Source organism: Siniperca chuatsi, linkage group LG15 (assembly GCF_020085105.1).
Source record: "Siniperca chuatsi isolate FFG_IHB_CAS linkage group LG15, ASM2008510v1, whole genome shotgun sequence".
Taxonomy (NCBI): domain Eukaryota; kingdom Metazoa; phylum Chordata; class Actinopteri; order Centrarchiformes; family Sinipercidae; genus Siniperca; species Siniperca chuatsi.
The window spans coordinates 10,002,608-10,024,084 of record NC_058056.1 but is presented as its reverse complement, the minus strand read 5'-3'; the positions used below and the strand labels follow the sequence as shown (position 1 = coordinate 10,024,084).

At 41.4% G+C, this 21,477-nt stretch overlaps 1 protein-coding gene and 1 long non-coding RNA gene across 6 annotated transcripts in view; both read left to right on the top strand.

Moving 5' to 3' along the window:
• Positions 1-14,423, top strand: part of ldlrap1b (low density lipoprotein receptor adaptor protein 1b) — a 33,038-nt gene extending 18,615 nt beyond the window's left edge. Inside the window, exons 4-10 of one of the 5 annotated variants that reach the window (XM_044167919.1) lie at positions 1,274-1,388; positions 2,431-2,503; positions 5,833-5,928; positions 8,672-8,766; positions 9,201-9,235; positions 11,604-11,635; positions 12,380-14,423. In XM_044167919.1, coding sequence (XP_044023854.1) covers positions 1,274-1,388; positions 2,431-2,503; positions 5,833-5,928; positions 8,672-8,766; positions 9,201-9,235; positions 11,604-11,635; positions 12,380-12,426 — 493 coding nt within the window. In that variant the 3' untranslated portion in view covers positions 12,427-14,423. Of the gene's footprint in view, positions 1-1,273; positions 1,389-2,430; positions 2,504-5,832; positions 5,929-8,671; positions 8,806-9,200; positions 9,236-11,603; positions 11,636-12,379 lie in introns of all 5 variants that reach the window. The other 4 variants (XM_044167918.1, XM_044167917.1, XM_044167916.1 and 1 more) reach the window with 4 other exon arrangements.
• A 1,521-nt stretch (positions 14,424-15,944) lies between these two features.
• Positions 15,945-19,725, top strand: LOC122861640. The gene is made up of 3 exons (XR_006374518.1): positions 15,945-16,641; positions 18,527-18,611; positions 19,173-19,725. It is a non-coding gene; the product is annotated as an uncharacterized LOC122861640 (long non-coding RNA).
• Positions 19,726-21,477: the final 1,752 nt, after the last annotated feature.

Genomic DNA, 21,477 nt, shown 5'->3' with positions numbered 1-21,477 from the left:
ACCCAGTGCCTACAACCCCCTTTTTTTGCATCTCCAGTAAAATGGTGCACTGATGAAGGATTCTCTCATTTGAAGAATATGAGGTAACTCCCACAGCAATTAAAAGGCTGACTGCGTAAGGTGGGTCCAGCTGTGACCTCAGGAGGGTGTGAAGACATAAAGCAGCTGGTTGTATCTTGCACCCCATTGGATCTCTCCTCCCCAGACATCTGCTAATAAGATGGATGACCAATAAAAGAAATGGATTTGCCTAGACACCCAATTTCCCTGACGCCCTCTTTCCCAAACATTTGCCCGTAAATCTCGGTTGTGTTGTTCAGACAGCAGCTGTGATTCTTAAACATCTCCAAACTTTTCTTCCCTCGCTTTTCTTGTTGTTGTTGTTGTTGTTGTTGTTATTTATATAATAATATATATTATTTATCATTTCCACGCATTATATTTATTAGTTAACTGAGTGTGTGACTATCCTACATTGAAGTTCGAGCACAGCGCTGATGCTCGAAGGGGAAAGGAAGGACAGATGGCAGACATTCATTATAGCCTTCCTCCATCATTTTGGGGCTCTCTCCCCCACTGGCCAGTGTACCCGTCACTTTGGTATTAGGGTAATGACATGATGATGAGGAGCATTACAGCTTAATCTGAAGCCCTACTCTGCACCTGAGACTGACAAGCAAGACTGATACCTCTCTCTCATGCGACACAGAAAAATCTCAGTGCAGTAGATGACCTTCTACACCACAACAAGTCAGGAACAATCACCTCTGTGTGAGTCTGTTCATGTACCTTACAGGGGTCAGGCTCCATCTAAAAGCTATAATTTAAAACTGTGTGTGTCAAGGTTGTTAAACGGGTGGACACAGTGGGAGTGTGATGTAGTAACTTGTTTAAAAAGGCAGAAAGGAACGGCATCCCTTTGGCGAGACAGCACAGATGTCCACTGCGCACATGTTCAGTTCAAATTCATGACATTGTTCAGATTGGTACCTGCACACAGCTGGGGCGTGTATTTGATCGTGTGCAGAGCGGTGAGATGCGGTGAGTGCAGCTGTCTTCAAGAATGCCAGGGATTTTTCCCCCCGATAACAGTTAAGAGAAATGCTAGATTGAACAGTTTGAATCAGATTGCTGGACTAGCTTAAGGGCTTAGTGCAGATGAAGTTGCACGATGGCCCCACTTTATCTGTGATGACTCAATAAAGTCTTAGGGTTTTTATTAAAAGTGTGTGCATCTGTGTGTGTTTTTTTTTTTTTTTTTTTCTCCTTCCAGAATATCCTATTGCACGGCGGACAAGATGCATGACAAAGTGTTTGCCTACATCGTCCAGAGCCAACAAAATGAAGTCCTGGAGTGTCATGCCTTCCTCTGCCCCAAGAGAAAAATGGTAAGTCAATGAGTTTGTGCAATGTGTCTCTGAGACACCCACTGTGTGAACAAGTAGGCTGTTTAAACAAAGTAGTCCAATAACTTATTCATGTGAAAGACAAAGTTACACATACTCACCTTCTGTAAGTGGAGTTTGAAACCAACTGGATCTTAATATTAGATATAGTGTTTACTGCTCTTTCCATAACCCCCCATAAAACCAGTGCTTGTTGTTTTTTACATTTTGGTTTTTGTTCAAAATAAACAAACAAGATATAACATGTCAATTAGTGAGCTTTAGAGATGTTTGGTAGGTGGATTCTTTTCACCTTTGGAAAGAGCCAGGCTAGTGTTTCCCCCTGCTTCTAGTCTATTCTAGAAAGCAAGTAAGTGAATTTCCCAAAATCTTGAGCTATTTTTTTAATGCCATTGGTTACCTATAAATAAATCCATAGTGAAATAAGGCTACAGGCTGTAGCTACAGATGTAGGCTGCAGATTCTTTATGTAGCAGAATTCTGCATTCAGGTATTCGATTCAGCTTTTGCTCCTGGCAATCTGTGGAAAGCACTTTATGCAGATACGGCATGTTGCAAAGAGACCTGAGAACAACTGCACTGCCACTTTGAGCCACACTTTACTTGTATGTATGCAAATGTCCAAGTATTAAGTCAGGAGAAAGACAAGGAGTGAGAACATGAAGGGCGGGGAGGCTGTCATCCCTCTCTGGCATTCCTTCATCCCTGGAGGTTTGCAGAACGAGTGATCCATTCCCTCCTTTTCCTTCCCCTCACTAATTTAGTTTTGGCCAAAAGGCCACGTATCCTCCCAGTTACATAAACAACTTTCCATAGAGCTCATGGGTTTCTCTTCCCCCTCTTCAAGTGTCTGGAAAGAAACTCCTTGTGTTGGTGGTCAGTTCCTGTTTTTATCAGGGTCATAGCTCCTCAACTTCCTTGAGTTTCCCTCCCATGGATGAGATGCATGCGAATATTATTCATCTTCCTTTTTATTCTTTCGCTTTATCTCACTCTTGTCTGTCTCTCTGCCTCCCTCCAACAGGCCCAGGCGGTAACCCTAACAGTGGCTCAGGCTTTCAGAGTGGCGTTTGAATTCTGGCAGGCTGCCAAGGAAGGTACGCATGGTCGCCCCCCGACGATCAGAGGAGTGTGACGGATGAGTGAAAACATTCCTCTCCTCTTCCCTCTCCTCCCCCGCTGTTATTATTTTCTCCACTTACTGTATAGCCTACATCCTTTCTCTTCCTTCTTAGTGGCCAAACAATGATCCTGTCTTTTATTCTGAGGTTTCCCTCACAACGTGGAAGCATACATTTTCTTGTCTTCCTGGTCTTGGCCTTGACACCCTCTAGAGGGGCCATGTGAAATACTGGAGAACTGTTCCTGCCAGTCATTGTCCTTCTCTTTCTCTCCCTCTCTCACTCATTCACACGTCCCCATTGATTGAACCAGCGCCCCAGTGGTTAAATCATTGCCCAGAGAGCAGAGAACCCTTTTTTAGATTAGTGAAGCCTCTTTATTACAGACAACTCAGTCATGGTTAAAGACTCATCTAGGTATCGGCATGGGGAGGGGTGGAGAGGAATTAAGGTTAGCCTGGGGCAGAGGTGGGCTGACTGGAGTAAATCTTCTGTTTCCTTTTACAGTGAGAATAGGACTCAGATGTGTGGGAGCTGGGATTTTCCCTCGATATATTTTATCTTTACTGCATAAAATATATTTTTTCTCCTCCATTATATATTTATATTTTTCTGTTTTATGTCAAACTTGTAAAAACATTCAACCTCTTTTAAATGTGTGAGCGCCTTGAATAGTAGACTACGCTGAGGAGATAAGCAGACAGTGTGTGTTCAAAGTGCTGTGTAAGGATGGTGTCGCGCACATTCTTTTGTACAGCGCAGCAGAACATGCATGTAATTTACTGCATGTATGACTCCAGAGTAAATGAGCAGTTCTTGCCACATAATATTGGTTTCTGCATCACCACCCCCTCTCATCTTCTTCATCTTTACATGTGTGTTGCCTTTATAGGTGCTCTTTGAATTTTGTGATTATGCATTGTTGCTGTCTGTCTTGTTTTGCACCTGGCACCTTCGCCCCTCCTTCCCCCCGTTGAGTTATTTTCTTTTCCCTCTCCTCCCCCCATCGCAGCACTCGCTTCTGTTTTATTATAAGGAGAGAGACGGGTGAAGAAGAGGAGAGCGAAGGAGGGGGATGGGGGATGAGGAGAGAGGGCAAGAGACCATGAAAGGCTGGGTACAGAGGGGTGTTGGGGTGGGGAGTGTGTAAGAGAGAAAGGAAAATGATTGTGCACGTGTGTCAGTGGGAGCTCAACCCCCTGACAAATTCAGTGTCAGTGCCATTGATTCTGTCTCACACGAAGGCGAGCTTATTTATTCAGTACTTTGGAGACACACACTTGCTCTGTATGAAAATTCTAGCAGCCTCTTTTAATTACTCCACATTTCTACTTCTTCTTCTTCTTCTTCTTCTTCTTCTACTGTGGTGTTTAGGAATGTTTTAATGTGGGCACATTTCCATTTGGGGGTGGGATTATTTTTTCCCAAGATCAAGGCCACAGGCCTCACGCCTCTTCTTTTTAGTTGTTTGTATTTTTGAGTTGAATATTAAAATCTGCACCCTTGCTTGCTCCTTCCTTCTCTCACCATTCTTCACCTCTCCTCGTCTTCATTTTCTAGGCGAACCCGTTTTTAATTTGCTGAGCTGTTTTCTTATAGTTCACTACGGTGTCACTGATAAAGGTGAACTGACGCCTAGCTGGTAGGGGGTTATGGAGGGGAAAGGAAGAGGTAGTGGTGTTCTCTTGTGGCAGAGAAGAAGAAAGAGAGATCGGGAGGGAGAAAAAAATCCTTTCGAGTCTGTTTCATTAAAGTTACAAGACCCCAGAGGATCGGGGCAGGAAGAGGGGGTATCTACTGTATGTCTGTCTAGTTTGCTGCTTCTGTTTCTTACAAACTCTCCTCCACCACCCACAGTGGTTCTCCACAGCCCACCACACATTCCTGACCCACATTCCTCTGTATATTACAGCTCCCATCTCTGTTCATAGAATATTCACTGTAAACACTACAGCTAGCTTTGAACTGGCATGTATTTAAGTTGCTTCCATGTTCAGCAGGAGTTTGATACTCAAGTCAGACTGAAAGCTACGCACTGGAAAGGCCATGGGGGGAAAAACAGGTGCCCGGGGAAATTTTTGTAACACTGCCATCACTAAGCTAGACCGAGGATGATGAAATAAAAAAAAAATCACCTCATTGCTGTAAGCAGTTCTCTTTAGGACAGAAATGAACATGTAATGAGTAGCCCCAGTATTGAAAGCCTGAGCTACTGTGGGTAAGCATCTCGGCCCCTCGGGAATTAATCACACTTGCTCAGAAGGTCTCGTGTTTTCCTGTGTGACTTTCTTGTGACATTTGAGTTAAGGCAGAGATGGGTGTTTATGTAAGCATTTGCAAATCAAACTTTGCTCGCGCTTCTGAGCCTCATAATGCGCACGATGAGGGTCCTCAGTGAGAGCGGACTAAAACTTATTTGAACACAATCATGTCTAGATGTCAGCTGCATAATGAAAGATATCTCAACTGATTTCCCACAGCTGAGTCAAATTACCTCCTATTTTAATTTACATTTGTTTACAGTATACCAATTTGTAAATATCATCTTATGATTCATTTGTCCTCATATTTTTGCATATATAACTGTAGCAGCAACTGTCAAAGAATAACAATACGTCATAATTTTTTTTCTTTGCGGCTCTGAGTGTTCTCAGTGTTCTTTGCACCCTCTCCCAGGAGTAGTCCTGTTCCTTGCTGAAAGTCAGTGTAGCAGGCTTTATACATTAGTCTCAAGTGCTAGTTTAAATTTCTGCACTATTCCTAGGAGTGATTCTGAAATGCTTGACAGGTATGAACCCTGAAACAACTCTACTAGTTTTAAGAGAGCAGTGTTGTGCAGGAAATACAATGAAAGCTGTTGTCAGTTGCACTTGGTGGCCTGCACTGTGTGGAAAACCTGAAACTGTTGGGTGCGAGCAGAGCTTATTATCCGTCTGACCCAGATGCTATGCCTACTCTATTTAAATGCTGCCGTTTCTGTACTAACTGCTGTATGAAGGATGATGTGTGTTATAATGTTTGAAGCCCAAGCCCTCTAGGTTTCAGCTGGCAGATGGCTTAAGTAATGGCCTTAAACTTATCTGCCAATTTACTGCTGCTAATTTGTTTACACACATTATATGCTTGGTTAGTGAAACATTTAATACCCACGTTTTTTGCAGCCAGAAAAGTAAACAGTTCCTTTAGCGACACACTGCAAAGGCACTCACCCCTGCGGTTAGATTCCTCAATCATAGTTCGCTCGTCTTCACCGACTGCTGTTTTTCTTTTTGTTTTCTTGTACCCCCTGTCGTTCCCCCGCACAGAGAAAGAGAAGCGAGTGAAGTCAGGTTCAGACGGAGAAGGAGCCAGCAACTCCCAGTCGGACAGCTCGGCCAGCCTGGGCAGCCTGAAGGGAGGAGGTGAGTCATGTCACCCATCATCACGTCTCTCTCTCTCTCTCTCTCTCTCTCTCTCTCTCTCTCTCTCTCTCTCTCTCTCTCTCTCTCTCTCTCTCTCTCTCTCTCTCTCTCTCTCTCTCTCTCTCTCTCTCTCTCTCTCTCTCTCTCTCTCTCTCTCTCTCTCTCTCTCTCTCTCTCTCTCTCTCTCTCTCTCTCTCTCTCTCTCTCTCTCTCTCTCTCTCTCTCTCTCTCTCTGACCCTCGGTGTCACAGCAGTCGTAGCCTCGGGGGGAGGAAGAGTATTCAGCCTCTTGTCAAAGGTTGGCTTATATTGAGGCTACAGGTCAGCTGACAACAATCTGCATATTCTAGGTTATTCTTTCTCGCTAGCATCATTACAATGAACAGCAAATTACATTTTTAGGTGATTATTTATGATGATAATGGCAATGATGAATGATTAATTTGAAAACATTAAGCCCCCTTGCTGTGTTGTAGATCCATAAAAAATCAAATGTTCACCGATCCCCATAACGTTTTATCATAATGGAGAGCTGTTCATGGACAAACTGTCGTATTCTGTCTGACTCTGGAAACACAATTACAGTCCTGTTTGTGTAAAAAAGCATGAAAGAGGCCTACATTGACCCCATTGTTATATCAGATTTACTAAGATTCCCGGACTTGAGACACAGGTCATGCTTTCAATACATACTGTTGACATCCAGTGAGCCAAACAACCTTAAGGCATTATTGGCTCCATGTATTGTCCCCAGCCGAAGACACAGTGAGATGAGGAGCATCCTGTTGCCCGTGGCACAATGGCTGTACTCTTATTCCTCATAATGCTTTCTCTTTGTTAGTCTATTTTGTGCGTGCCTTTTTGCTGTCACACTTTGTATGCCATTGGCTGCTGTTCTGTGATCTTTTTGGTACTGGAGGTTTCAGTTTGACACAGAAGCAGTGTTTTTAGCACGCATCTCCAAAAACTTCTGAAAACATCAGCTTTGTACTGAGCTCCCCCCTCTGCCCAGCCAGGTGGCCTCCAGCCAGAGAGGGATCTCTCTAAATCTGTTCAGGCACTTTATTTGGGGCTGTGGCCCTGAATGTGCAGCGTTTTATGGCCGACACAGGTTTTAAGGATGATCTCCAGTGAGAAGACCCAACAAAGTAGGACTTGGAAACAGATTTTGGCAACAGAGAGGCTTGGTGTGCATTATCCCACTGACCATTCGGTGGGTCATTTGGCTGCCAGTGGATTGTATTTCTGTAAAGCAAATTGGCGTAATTGTACAGCAGAGTAATACATGGCAGAAGCTTCTGAGTGCCTTTTGAAACGGGCAGAGCATTTCTCTCCGGCCAGAGGTTTTCACCGCCAGCTCTAAAGCAGTGATTGGGGACAGCAGAGCTTTAGAGCTATCAGAAGGATACATTTATGTACCCTTCACTTTGACTGATCAAATGACATGCCACTGAGTCAGAGGGACTCTCAGGATCAGTGGTGTTGTCAGAGGTGAGTCAGCGTTATACATGAGACATGATACCTTCAGCCTTCGCCCGGCGCCAGGCCCCTTACAGTGTCTACAAATATAAATGCCGCTTCTTCCTGTGTCACCCTGATTGTTAGGGGATTTTTCCTGCTTGAGACTGATAATCCTTTACTCAGTCTCCTCGTCTTCACAGGGTCAAATCTAGGACTACAACTAATGATTATTTTCATCAGCGATTAATCTGCTATCTATTTTCTCAATTAATCGTTTAGTCTATAAAATGTCAAAAAAAAAAGTTGAAAATGCTCACCACAATTTCCCAATTTCCAAAATAGTTGCTGACTTAATTCATCTAATTAATCGACTAATTGTTGCAGCTCTCGTTAAATGTGCCAGCTGAGTGTTTGCTCCCAGAGCCCCACCTCCACCTCAACGAAGACTGAGCTGTTGACTTAGGAGGCATTACCATCAGATGAGCCTTGATCCCCCTCCATGAATGACAGTCCCAGTCCCGCAATATTGCATTCTTTATAACAGCAGAATACATGCCTTTTGTAAATGCCTTTGAGCCAGTGTTGACAGAGAGGACAGGTTGAAGGGAATTGCTGTTGCATGCTGACTCAGTTGTATGTGAGCCTCTCTTTTGAGGAACATAGAAAATAGGGAGAAGCTCATTTAGGAATATTAAGTTTCAGCATAGAAGAGAGTGCAGTTAAGTTGTGCTTGCATTAGAAGAGTCACTGAGTTTTCACTGTTCTCTATGGACAACATTAGCCTAAAGACCAGACAGAAATTAGTGTTGACACACATTATTGACACACATTAATCATCAGGCAAGGCCATTACAAGCCAATCCCATTACAGATCAGCGGTGTCACCGTGGTTAGGCGTGCGAGTCAGGGGGTTGCTCCGTGCTCACTTATCACAAAGTGACAATCCACAGATGGCTGCATCGTGACGTATCTGTGAGATTCAGTAGAGGCTTAATAAGGAAAAGTGGACCTTAACGAATAGCGTGGCGTCGTAGACTTTGTGCATACATGCTGCTGTTTACTGTTGCATGAGAGTATGATAATCACAGGATCCAATCAGATGGTTACTTGGAGCACATTTATCTTCATTATTACACTGTTGTCTCTGGGCTTAATCTTAAACGGTGAATGTGTAAGGTTGCATGTGAATTTTAATGCATTTATATGTACATTTTCTAAAATGTTTTTTGTGTGTGTGTGTGTGTGTGTGTGTGTGTGTGTGTGTGTTTGTTTTGTATTACAGAGGTAGCCACAGGAAAACTTCTGGATTTGGCAGAGGGAGCCAACGCAGCGCTGGTCCACTCAGGAACAAAGCAGACTGAATCGGATCCCTTTATGGTGCATAATCACGCAACAGAGAACAACAATACTGTATGGGTAAGACAAGAGTCGGGCTGGTCAGTAAGTTTCAGCTGTTTAGGCTTGATAAAATGGCAAGAGACGAATGCCATGCACCACTAATGGGAAAGGGGAGGGAAGCAGTGATTAATTAGCCGAAGAGCCCGGTGATGTACTGTACCTGTTGTATTCAAAGGAGTGAATTCTACAGTTATACAGCTGCTATGTGGAGTTAGACAATAGCCCATTGAACAGAACTGACCTTATCAAAGGGTCACATAGCAGGAGAGGGTGTGGGCTGCAAGTAGCGTAGATTAATCCCCATTTGAGGCTAGAGAAAGGTGGCAGTAGGTGACTGTGTGCATGTCTGAGTCAGTGTATTAACATCTCATGAACTTTATCATTAACCAATATGTGTATGTTCTGTCTGGCAGGAGTTGGAGGATGGTCTGGATGAGGCTTTCTCAAGGTGAGAACCAGTGTGGATTTGGGTTTTGCCTAAAGCCCGGGCTCTGCTAAACAGCCACACAAGCTGCTGTTCCGGAAATAGCCGCCCGTGGTTTGGGCCACTCTCGTAATAAACACTGCCTCTCCCTCTGCTCGGCCCGGCCCGGTGCACTCCCACAGGCAGGAGAGTTTACAGGCCCGGGCACAGCCGACACCCGCCATGAGTCATGCTGCTTTTGAAGGCTCCGTTTACCATCATCTCAGGCCCACACACTGCTCGTGTGAGCTTAGAAAGCCTGTGATTACACGTGGGTGCTGCTGAGGGAGACGTTGCTTGGTATTTATATCACAAACCATAGTAAAGTAACTGTTGCGGTATAGTGTCATTGTAGTGGAATAAAAGCACAAGGAGGAAAATCTCAGATCAGGGCTCATCATTAGCAGGTTCAAGGTTGACAGGAAAGTCCATTGTCTGTGCTGATTGGAATTCCTTAAACTGTCTACGCCGTCAACAAACTAATCAGAATGGAGCTGGAGTCCACTGTGATTAATGTTTCAATTTAGTCTGTATCAGCAGCACACTCCGATAAGTTGTGGCGGTCTGCTGTCAGGTTGCACAGTGCAACTGTTTACAGATATTTGTTTCGGACTGCCACAAAGACTCGTTCAACACTTTATTGGTGCATTTATTTCATTCCGTCTGCTAATTCGACAGTGGGTATCTTATTCTCTCACTGTCATTTAGTGAAAGGGAGAATGGACTCCACAGTCTCTGTAATCAAGTGCTAAGAGGCCATTTTAGCCCCGTTATCAGGTGATTATTTGTCTGCACACACTGTAATTACACCCTAACGCCGTTAATCTCCCGCTCTGTGCTTAATGTGGATGCTCCCATCTTAAGCAGAGATGCATCCACATGTAGATTTCTGTAATTGAAGGAAATTTAGGGGCCAGGTTGCCATCTTTGTCCATCAGGATAAGCGGATTGTACTGGTTGATGTTGGTGTCACAGCGGAAGAGAAAATCAGAGACAATGAGAATATTATAGAATGATGGTGGTTGTATTATCTTCACTGTACCTGATAGTTGGTGTGTGGCACATACAGTTTTGCGTGAGGATTGAAATAAGCTCCGGATTAATGGATGATTTATGGTTGGGTAACAAAAATGTGCCTTGTCATCACTAGTCTCTTTTTATCTGAAATAATACTGTGGGGGAGCTTACTCAGAAAGAACAAACAGCAGCAATTTGTGAGTCGGAGGGTGGAACTTATATTACGCTTGAGAAACACATGCACCATATACAGCTACTTTGAGACTGGGAAAGATTGTTTTTTGTTTTTAATATTCTTTATGCTTCCCTAGTGATTACAATCTGATCCGAGTGCTCAGTATGTAAACATCACAGGCTCCTCCCTCCCAACATGCTAGAGATCATGTAACAGGCAGCAAAACCATCTGCACCCTTACTGCAACACCAGAATCAGAATCAACTTTATTGATCCCCGGAGGGAAACTCTTTGTTACAGCAGCTCGCCTTTACGTTAGTGCACACAGGAGAAAGTACTAGCAAAAAATATAATACAATACACTATAATACAGGTCAGAAAATAAATTAAGTACCAGGTGGGTATAAGTATAAAATAAAATAAGTGTGAAGTACCAAGTGGGTTTACCGGTTGCTGATGATAATACAGTATAATAATACAATGTAATAATAATAATAATAAGTAATAAGTATTAGTGCATGTACTGTCCAGTTAAGTGTAGCCTATTAAGATTATTATGAGACGGTGGATATTGCACAGCAGTAATGGAGGTATGAATAATATCAATATTAAGACGACGAGACGGAGCTACGGCAACAGGCAGCATGCCTGTTGGCGCATGCGCACTAACTAGTTATAATTCTGAGGTTCAAAGTGGCTGCTCCCAAGTTTAAATCCTTTTTTATATTTTGATGATTGGCATTTAAATTCTCTTAGATGAGCAGTTTTGTCCCTGTACTTTTCACTATGAACTGCAGATAAATTCATGTCGAGATTATTTGTGTTGCTATTTGAGAGACTGCACTGCCGCCTGCTGGCAGTGGAGTGTTGATCACTGTTAAAAGCCTCTGAAGTGCCTGTTGATCACAGTGAGGAGAAAGGCCAGTCTGATGTGCATATGTTTTGTTTTTTGCAAAGACTGAGGTAAAAATGGGCCTGTTTATTAATTATAGTTAACCCTAATGTCAAGGCCTTATGTTGGTCAACTGTAAGCATAAGAATTTGGACATGAAGTCACACTGTGGCCACATAAATGTATCCATTCACGTTATTTTAAGGCTGTTCAGAATAGTTGCGAGTTTAATTGTTGCCTGACTTGTGATGTTTCCTTTGCACCCCCAGCCGCAGTCTGGATAGCTTTGAATCCTACTCAGGTAACAATGTCATTCACTGGATCTAGTGAGTTCCACCTCATTCTCCCCTAGTCAACCCACTATTCAAGCCTGCTCATCTGTCTGGATATCTGTGTTCAAACAGGCTGATTAGTAGTTTCACATTTTCGTTTAAGGCCATATACCATTAACAGGGCTTGTATGACTTACTTAGAGATACATCAAGAGGGGGAAACTCCTCAGTGCCATTCCACAGTTTGATCCACCCCTAAGCTTCATAAAGGTTCACTGCCACAGAACCTGATGTAGTCTGCCACTGTGTCCACGTCTTCATCACAAATGTTTTCTGTGTCTCCTCACATCCATCAGATTTGCACTCTGTTAGTGGCATGACACTGAATGAGAGATGTCATGGTGAATGAAAATTGTGTGTGTAGGTCTGACATGTTAATATGATGTTTAAATAGGCATTTTGTATGTGTGTTAGGGCGGCCTCATGTTGGGCTGCCATGATTAGTTCACGAAGGGAATCATTTTACTGTCACATCTGGCCACATGTCGCTTTGCTTTTTTTAAAATCATGATTCTTTTTGTTACAAATGGGGATGCCACTCTGTTTATAACTCATGTTTATGTCCATGCATTCTGTACACACTGCACCTACCATTGTTCACAAGCTATTTAAATGTAATGAATTGTCATTAGTAATATCAATCCTCTTGATCACTACCCAGGTTTTATCATAGCAGTTCCTAATAAAACGTCTCTTTTCCTCTGTTCCTCCAGACTCGCTGAGTCTCGCACTAACCCCCAGGTCCTGGACATTGGGGTAAACCCTCAGGACTTCAACACTGAAGAGTGCCTGTCCCCAGGCAAATGGGACCAAGAGGACACAGACTTCACTGCACAAAAAGACACTTTTGGGTTCTAAAGTGAAGCCTCTGCCAAGAAGGGAAAGACAGAGAAAGATGTGGAGAAATGGTGGTAAAACAAGGTTGAAGAGTGGAGAAGTGGCAAAAAAAGACATTTGTGATGTCAGTAAGGTTTCCCACCTTCTCCCTGCTGCCACGTCCTCTCAGTGGTGCCGTCTAGTGGCTCTCTGATGCTTCTGCATCTACACGACCAGAGAAGGACAACGTGAGCAGGCTGCTCACAGAACAGCCAAAGCAATACAAACCAATTTATCCCTTTTCAAAAACATGCAGTCATTTAATGTTTGTTACAGTCAGTGTATTACTTCCTTTTTTTTTGTGTCTGTTTACCCATTCACTCTTCGTAATGTGTTCGTGGTATGTGCTTGTGTACATTGCATTTAAATAAAGTGTGTGTGTGTGTGTGTGTGTGAGAATAAATGTACAGTGAGATATAAGAACTATGATGTGATTTGAGTTTGGAACAGTTCAAGTGTCATTAAGGTAAAGGTCATTAAGGGTGCTGTTAACGTACTTGATTTACTTAGAGATGGAGAAATGTAACTGGATAAGAGGGAAAAGTCACCAGTTCCAGTAATGGGCAAAACAATAAAGTTACTACCTATGTACTTCAAGGATTCAGCCTTTCGTTGGGCAACAAAAGCTTTAAAAAAAAAGTGTGTATGTGTTGGTCAAGTTATGTTTGTGTGAAAAATGGATGAAAACAAATTGACAATCTTATTTTTTTTTTTCTAATGCAAAATCTATTTTTGCACTCAGCATTCATCCATTTTTAAAAGCACACATTTCATGTAAGGGAATTTAATGTCAATAAGCATCAAACTCATTATCCATGCTTATATATACAGTGCCTCTATTCGCGCTTCCTCTTGGACTTTTTAAAATTGTTTTACAACTTTGAATCCCAGTGGATTCATGATGCTTTTTTTTTCCCCACTGTGATGTGGACGACAGTCTTGCGTCTCACAAGATTTTCCGACATTGTAGAGAACTGCGAAACTGCAAACAGCAACACGTTTCAAAGTAAGCCAGTCATGAATCCCCCTCTGGCTCATGGACGAGACTGGAAAGGGGAGGGACGTCTAGAGTTGTTTAGTCTTCACTTTAACATTACAGTCTTTTCTTTGACCATGTCAGCAAGTCGCAGTAATCAACTGTGATTCATAGTTGAAAAAAACAAAACAAGAAGTCCAAGGGGGAAACTGTTTTATGGCACTCTACCACTGTATATTAAATTACAGATGGGGGGCAAATTAAAGGAAAAACCTGAGTTAAAGAGTGGAGAAATATATCAAATGCAGATACTTCCGTGCACCACGGCTCACTGAACGATTTGATGAGAATGAAAATGATGAAATGGTGAATAAAATGCTACGGCCTTTGCAGTCACTCAACCTGGTTTCACACTTATGGAAGATTTTGGACCAATCTGTAAGACCGTGCTCTCCACCACCATCTCCATAACACCAAATGATATAAAGTTTCATCCTCAGATTTATTTAGTAATGTCTGTGGCTGTCTCTGATGCTATATGTCCGCTTGTTATGTCTGGCTGTACTCAGGTGTCTCTTGAAAAAGAGATCTTGAGCTCCATGATATTACCTGGTTAAATCAAGGTTGTATATCTAAATGAGGGAACATCTCGTGGAGGAGGTGTTCATCCCTCCAACAGAGTTCCACAGACTTGGCAAGGAGCACTGAAGCTGTTCTGGAGGCTCAGACACATCATGTTGGCTTTTCCTTTAATATGTCATCCATCTGTATGTTGTTGCATTGACTTTGCTAGTTTACTATTTTTTTTCCGGGAATGGTTCCCAGTGTTATTTTTGGCATTTGTTTATGTATACATTTTATTTAATTCATTAATTTACATACATTTCAATAAAAGTAAAATTGTGTTTGCGTGATGTTTATTCCAAAATAAGATTGTTGTATGTTTTGTAAACAGGAAGCTCACACCACCAGTTTGGAAATATTAAGCTCATTAATGGGCGATCAGTCCAAAAGCTAAACCTGCTGTAAAAAGTTCTTTTTTAATGGCACAAATCCATTCAGCAATGTGCAAACATCACACAGAAGTCTGTTCTAACATTTTATCATGAGTTCTCTGGGAGGTTTGAATTTCCAGAGCAAATTAAATGGCTAATAGTTGATATTTTGATCAAAGGGACAGGCCGAATGACAGACTGATCTTTCAGGTATCTTATCCTTCCAAAACACAAACAGATCTGGCACCATTTTAAGGTACTTTATTAATATATATTAACTATATCCTATTAACCTGCTGAAAATAATGTCAAATCAGACCATGGGTGAGATTAGACCTGAAACGACAATTAAATGATCAGTCGATCGACATTAAAGTAATCAGTAAAACGTCAAATATTCTCTATTTTCAACTTCTTCAATGTGAGGATTTGCTGCTTTTTCTGTTTGCTATTATTTTTGAATTTATATCTTTGGGTTGTGCATGGTGCATTTGTAATTTAAAGATGTCACCTTGGCCTTTAGAAAATTATGATGGACATTTTTTCACTATTTTCTGACATTATGTAGACTAAACAATCCATTACATCAAGAAAATAAAAGGCAGATTCATTGATAATGAAAATAATTGTTGGTTGTATCTCTAGTTGAGAGGATTCATACCTCGTATAGTTGTCTAAAGGCAGTGGTACTATTACTACAACTACATTTCCTCTTTCCTGCCTCAATGGACATGTTGCTTCAGTGAAAGAGTCTCTTTGGTTTCACTGAAGAATTCAAACATATTTTTCTGTTGACTTTTCACTCTTTTTATCGCCTGCTGTTGACAGGAATTCTGAAATCTGCAGCTCTGTTTGTGCTGGAAGAACAGCAGCTCTCTAAAGCAGCCCAGCAGATTTCCCACCAGATCTGATTCAAGGCTCTCATTTGTTGTTGGTGATCACAGTAAATGTTGTAAATGCATTTTTAAATGGATGTTTAAATGCTTCACACGGGGATAAAGGCAACGCAGAGCTTAAGTTATGTGCTGAAACTTCAAATGTGCCTATTGTGCTTCTGTATATCTATATGTTTAACACCAGTTCAGCAAGTCTAAATGAAAGCTATGCAGAAGCAGGCACAGAAGGTCATGTTGTTTTACACTTGGAAAAAGAATAGGTGTTCTGTCATTTTATTAGTGTTGTTATTGACAAACAATCACAATGTCATCTCCAAAGCACACGCAGGAAGAAATTTAAGTGAAATCAGTTTAGAAAATTCTCCTTATGGCCCTGCAGATGCATTTTTGGACTCTCTTCAGCCGGCTCTTCATCACGTTAACAGGTGCACCTTCATCAGGTGACCCATCAGTGGCTGATGTCTCCCCAGCTGGTTCCTCTTCAGCTGAGCCAGTAGTGTCTTCAACACCAGCAGCTGCTGCTCCATCAGGCATGTTTGAAATGCTGTCAAAGGAACAAGGAACGACTGGAGAACCTTCATCACACCATGGAGCCCAGAGGCACCATAGATATGTGGTGCATTTGGTTGATTCTTAGTTCTGGTGGAGACTATAGCCTTAAAACAGCAGTGTCAGTGCCAGAAGAGCAATGATTTTTATTTCATTAGTAAATATATTTAAAAGGGGCCTATCGCTAACATCCATCAGTTAAAGTGAGCACTAGTCTGCCCACAAACAGGCTGCATCCTTCACTGTCAGAATGGGAATATTTCAGCCAGGATCTAAATTTCACTTACCGTGTGTTGATTTGATTGTTTGATTGTAGCTTACTGTATTAACCACAGTATGCAGCTAACATTATTTACGTTCTTGACAACCGCCTTCAATATTAGCTGAATGCAGTAAAACACAAAGGTTTGTTTGGTAACGCAAAGATAAAAATGTTTGCAAACTAACAACTTCAATAAGTATAAACTTTAGTTTTTCAAACACCAAACGTTTGAAATTCTTGGGGTTTTAGCTAACATGAGCAGACATGAAAAAAAGTTTTTTCTCCCCCCAAAATTGGATTAATTGAAAAGCTTACTTTGGGATGAACTCCAAAGTTCCTCTTAGGGTTTTTAATTTAGCTGTGAAAAGTCCTCTCCTGTCCAGTAAAAGTTAATTTACATAGTTGTCTTCTTGAAACACTGGTTTGTATTAACTTTCTGACAATTTTGCCTGCCTTTGTTAATTATTGGTAACAGCAAGCTAAGACAGCTAGCTAAATGTACTTACTTTCAAATTAAGTAAATTAGCTTAGTTTAGTTGAAAGCACTAAAATACTAAGGTTAGTTAGGTAAAATGACGGTAAAGTATCAACTTCAGTAAGTGCAAATTTTTGTTTTTCAAGCACTAAATGTTTTAAATGCTTGAGCTTTTAGCTAATGTTAGCTGGATAGACAGTCACCTTTTTAATTTTTTTTTTTTCAAAATTGAGTGAAATAAAAAGTTAGCTAACTGTGGGTAACTCCATCAAGTTCATCATTTTTGACTTTGTGCCTAAAAGTTCCCCTTATACGGGTTTTAATTTAGCTGGGAAAAGTCCACACTGTGTCAAGGTAATTTACATCATTTAGCATTTCTTCTGTATCTTCTGGTTGTAGCTCTTATGCAAGCTTACAATGATGAAAGCCAAAGAAACCACATTTTTCAAAATTCAACTCAAAATTGAGCTCAGGTGCATCCTGTTTCCACTGATCATACTTGAGATGTTTCTGCGACTTGATTGGAGTCGACCTGTGGTAAATTCAGTTGATTGGACATGATTTGGAATGGCACACACCGGTCTACTTAAGGTCCCACAGTTAACAGAGCACAAACCAAGCCATGAAGTCCAAGGAATTGTTTGTAGACCGCCGAGACAGGATTGTATCGAGGCACAGATCTGGGGAAGGGTACAGAAAAATGTCTGCAGCATTGAAGGTCCCAATGAGCGCAGTGGCCTCCATCATCCGTATCTGGAAGAAATTTGGAACCACCAGGACTCTTCCTAGAGCTGGCCGCCCGGCCAAACTGAGCAATCGGGGGAGAAGGGCCTTAGTCAGTTTTTCAGCGGCAGGAACTGGGAGACTAGTCAGGATTGAGGGAAAGAGGAATGCAGCAATGTACAGATGAAAACCTGCTCCAGAGCGCTCTGGACCTCAGCCTGGGGCGAAGGTTCATCTTCCAACAGGACAACGACCCTAAGCACACAGCCAAGATAACAAAGGAGTGGCTACGGGACAACTCTGTGAATGTCCCTGAGTGGCCCAGCCAGAGCCCAGACTGAACATTTCAGGAGAGATCTGAAAATGGCTGTGCACCGACGCTCCCCATCCAACCTGATGCAAAGACAAATGGGAGAAACTGCCCAAAAATAGGTGTGCCAAGTTTGTAGCATCATACTCAAAGACTTGAGGCTGTAATTGGTGCCAAAGGTGCTTCAACAAAATATTGAGCAAAGGTTGTGAATACTTATGTACATGTGATTATTTTATTTAAAAAAAAAAAAAAAAAAAAAAATTGCAAAGATTTCAAACAAACTTCTTTCACGTTATCATTATGGGGTATTGTTTGTAGAATTTTGAGGAAAATAATGAATCTAATCCGTTTTGGAAGAAGGCTGTAACATAACAAAATGTGGAAAAAGTGAAGCACGGTGAATACTTTCTGGATGCACTGTATTACATTTCTAATCATTTCTATATCCTTTGGGGTTGGGTTAAGGGTTTGGGTTGAACAAGTATTTCTGAGAGCTTTAGGGTTAAACCAGCCAGAGCAGAAAGCCAAGCCCACCTGAGAACAGAGTTTCCCCGAGTGCCAAATGTGTCAGGAGTCAAACTGTAGTGACCTCTGTCACCTCTGGGGGAGAGCAGTATCAGCATATTAGACATAATGTGGAAGTTTTGGCTTTGGCTTGGTGGTTGTAAGGTTCATCAGTGTCTACTGGAACATGGCTTCACATACACTTTACCACAGTATGTCAACTTATGTTGCTGACTGACGCTTAAAACGACTTGTACGGTTCCATTTGTATAAAAATGTTGTCTGTTCCAGGCTGGGGGTCCCGGACAGATAGGTGGGCGTAAAGTGTTATAAACAGCTGTATGTGCCTCCTGTCACCAGATGTATGAATGAGAAGGTATGAACCAGTAGACCACTAGAAAACCACTCTAAGACAGCCCTTTGTGGGACTTTTTTAAGTGAAATTTGTCAATGCTGTGATCACCACAGCTTTCATTTACCTCTACTGTATTAGGAGTCAACAGCATGGGAGGGTGCTGTGATGGGTTAGTTGGAATATGTTCCTATGTCATTTATGTGAACTTACCCTTTAATAGTAGAGCAGCAGAAGATCAGTTTGTTGAATGTGGAATGGCTTTCTGTAGTAATGTGAGAGACTGCACTGCCATCTGCTGGCAGTGGACTTGTGATGGACCTCTGAAGTGCATGTTGATGATAGTGAGGCAAAGCCAACCTCATGTTTTCTGTCCTCTGGAGTTTGTAAAAATATGGGCCTGAAGATAATTCGTTTTCTAATTGATTTAAGATACATGTTCTTCAGTTTGAGTTTAAGGCCATATACCATTAACACACCTCAGAACCTTTTGACTGGTCACAACAAGATGGAAGACATTATTCATTTTTACATGTTTCATTTTCTCACATATAATAAAACGTCTTTTTTCCTCTGTTCCTCCAGACTCGCTGAGTCTCGCACTAACCCCCAGGTCCTGGACATTGGGGTAAACCCTCAACACTGAAGAGTGCCTGTCCCCAGGCAAATGGGACCAAGAGGACGCAGACTTCACTGCACAAAAAGACACTTTTGGGTTCTAAAGTGAAGCCTCTGCCAAGAAGGGAAAGATGTGGAGAAATGGTGGTAAAACAAGGTTGAAGAGTGGAGAAGTGGCAAAACAGACATCATGTAATGTGACATCAGTAAGGTTTCCCACCTTCTCCCTGCTGCCTCGTCCTCTCAGTGATGCCGTCTAGTGGCTCTCTGATGCTTCTGCATCCACACGACCAGAGAAGGACAACGTGAGCAGGCTGCTCGCCGTACATGGCATTCGTGAAAGTGTGTGTTTGTATATACAGTATATGTTTATGTACAGTATATAAATGTACAAAGTGAGATATGACTACTATGTGTTTGGAACAGTTGATTAAATGAGGTAAAGGTTAACACAAGGTCTACAGGATGTGTGGATTTTTGCACTTAACAGCATGTAATGGAATTTCATGTCATTACACACTCCAGTCATTCTTCAGGCTTATATACAGAGCCCCTATTCACTCTTCCTCTTGGACTCTTTTCATGTTTTATTGTTTTACAACTTTGAATCACAGTGGATGCTGCTTGTGGACAGCATCTTGTGTCTTGTGTCCTTTTTGAACTTATAGCTATCATCAAACTGAAGTCTGTCTTCAGGTTATATAATATAAATATGATCACATGCACATCATCCATCTGGAAATATTCAGATCACCAGACTGTAATCCATCACATTGGTGACAAGATGTGAATGCAAAACACCTGCAGTCATTGTACGGGTGGTAGTTGTAATGCTGTAATGTAAAAGTTATTGTTTTAATAGCACAAATCTATTCAGCAAGTTACTAATAAAAACTCCATGAGCAAAATACACAGAAGCATGTCGGGGGGAAAAATAATTGTTTATATAATAGCGTGCACAAACACGTGCACTCTCAAACTCCTACAGTGTAAGGAGGTTTTAGGTAACTTTTATTTCTTGTCAGAATCATGTGATTTCATGTTTATGGAGGTGATGGCTGATATTCTAAACTAAAGAGGTCGCTAATGAAGAGCTGAACTAACAAAATGAAGTGAAAAGACTATAAGGCCTTTTGATTTTGAGGAAGAAGTGTGCTGCATAGACAGTCACCTATTCAACGGCAGCTCCCAGGTGAGGTTAGCCAAGAATTTGTTCTCTTTAAATGTTTGAAGCAATATTTTGTAAGTGAAGTTATGTCAAAACTGATTAGGCTATAATAACAGACAGCACTATACAACTGCGGGTTTATCCGCTGCTCATTTTAATTAAAATGTGTTCACTACAGCAGGTCTAACCACATATTTGACTAACGAAAAGGGCTACAGCTAACAATTTTGTCAGCTAACTACATATTTCCACTGTGTGTCACCCTTGGATTTCCATTTATCTGCCATAGCTCTTTAAAATGGCTGACAGAGACCATTAAATTGTTGCTGAAGCTACAATTACAACATGAACCATTAGTCAGGCTCCAAGTTTAGCTTAAAGGCTGTAAATAAAATAAAAATAAACCACTAAACTAAAATAAAACATAGAATTGTGAATACATCCAAAAAGCAGTGTATACACTATAAAGTTGTTAAAATATTTGACAAGTTGCTAGCTAGTGGCTACAGAAACCACCCACGGACAAGGAACCCCGAAGGACCAGCGACTGACCCCAGTTCAATTAAGCGTAAGAATATTAACCCTTTAAAATAATTTTGAAGCCTTTTAAAGTTTTTTAAACATTTGATCACTCCTGTCCTTTGGGTAATTAGCTTATTAGCTAACGTTAATGTTAGCCGCTGAGAGATGAAAGTTTGAAATCATAGATTTTGTGTAAATTTGTATCAAATTTGAGTGTAAATAATTAAAATTACAATAAGAAAGACAAAAGTAATCCAATAAACCATTTGAAAGTCTTTGGAAGCCTTTTTATTCCAAGTCTTCAGTCATGGACAGTTACTTAGCTACAAATTTAGTGTAAATAGCTAGCTAAAACTTGAGTGTAGCTTAAACGACTGAAATTTGATTAAGACAAAAATAACCGAACAAGAAAACTGACAGTGTTTATTTTTTAAACACTGTTTGGGGTTAATAAAAGACTGCACACTGCACAATTATGCATTTAGCATAAGTTAACACCTTCAATGTCAGTTATTTGCACGGCTAACTAGCTGAGGGCAGCTAACGTTACAGTTAGCAGCAGTCAGCTGATGTCATCAACCA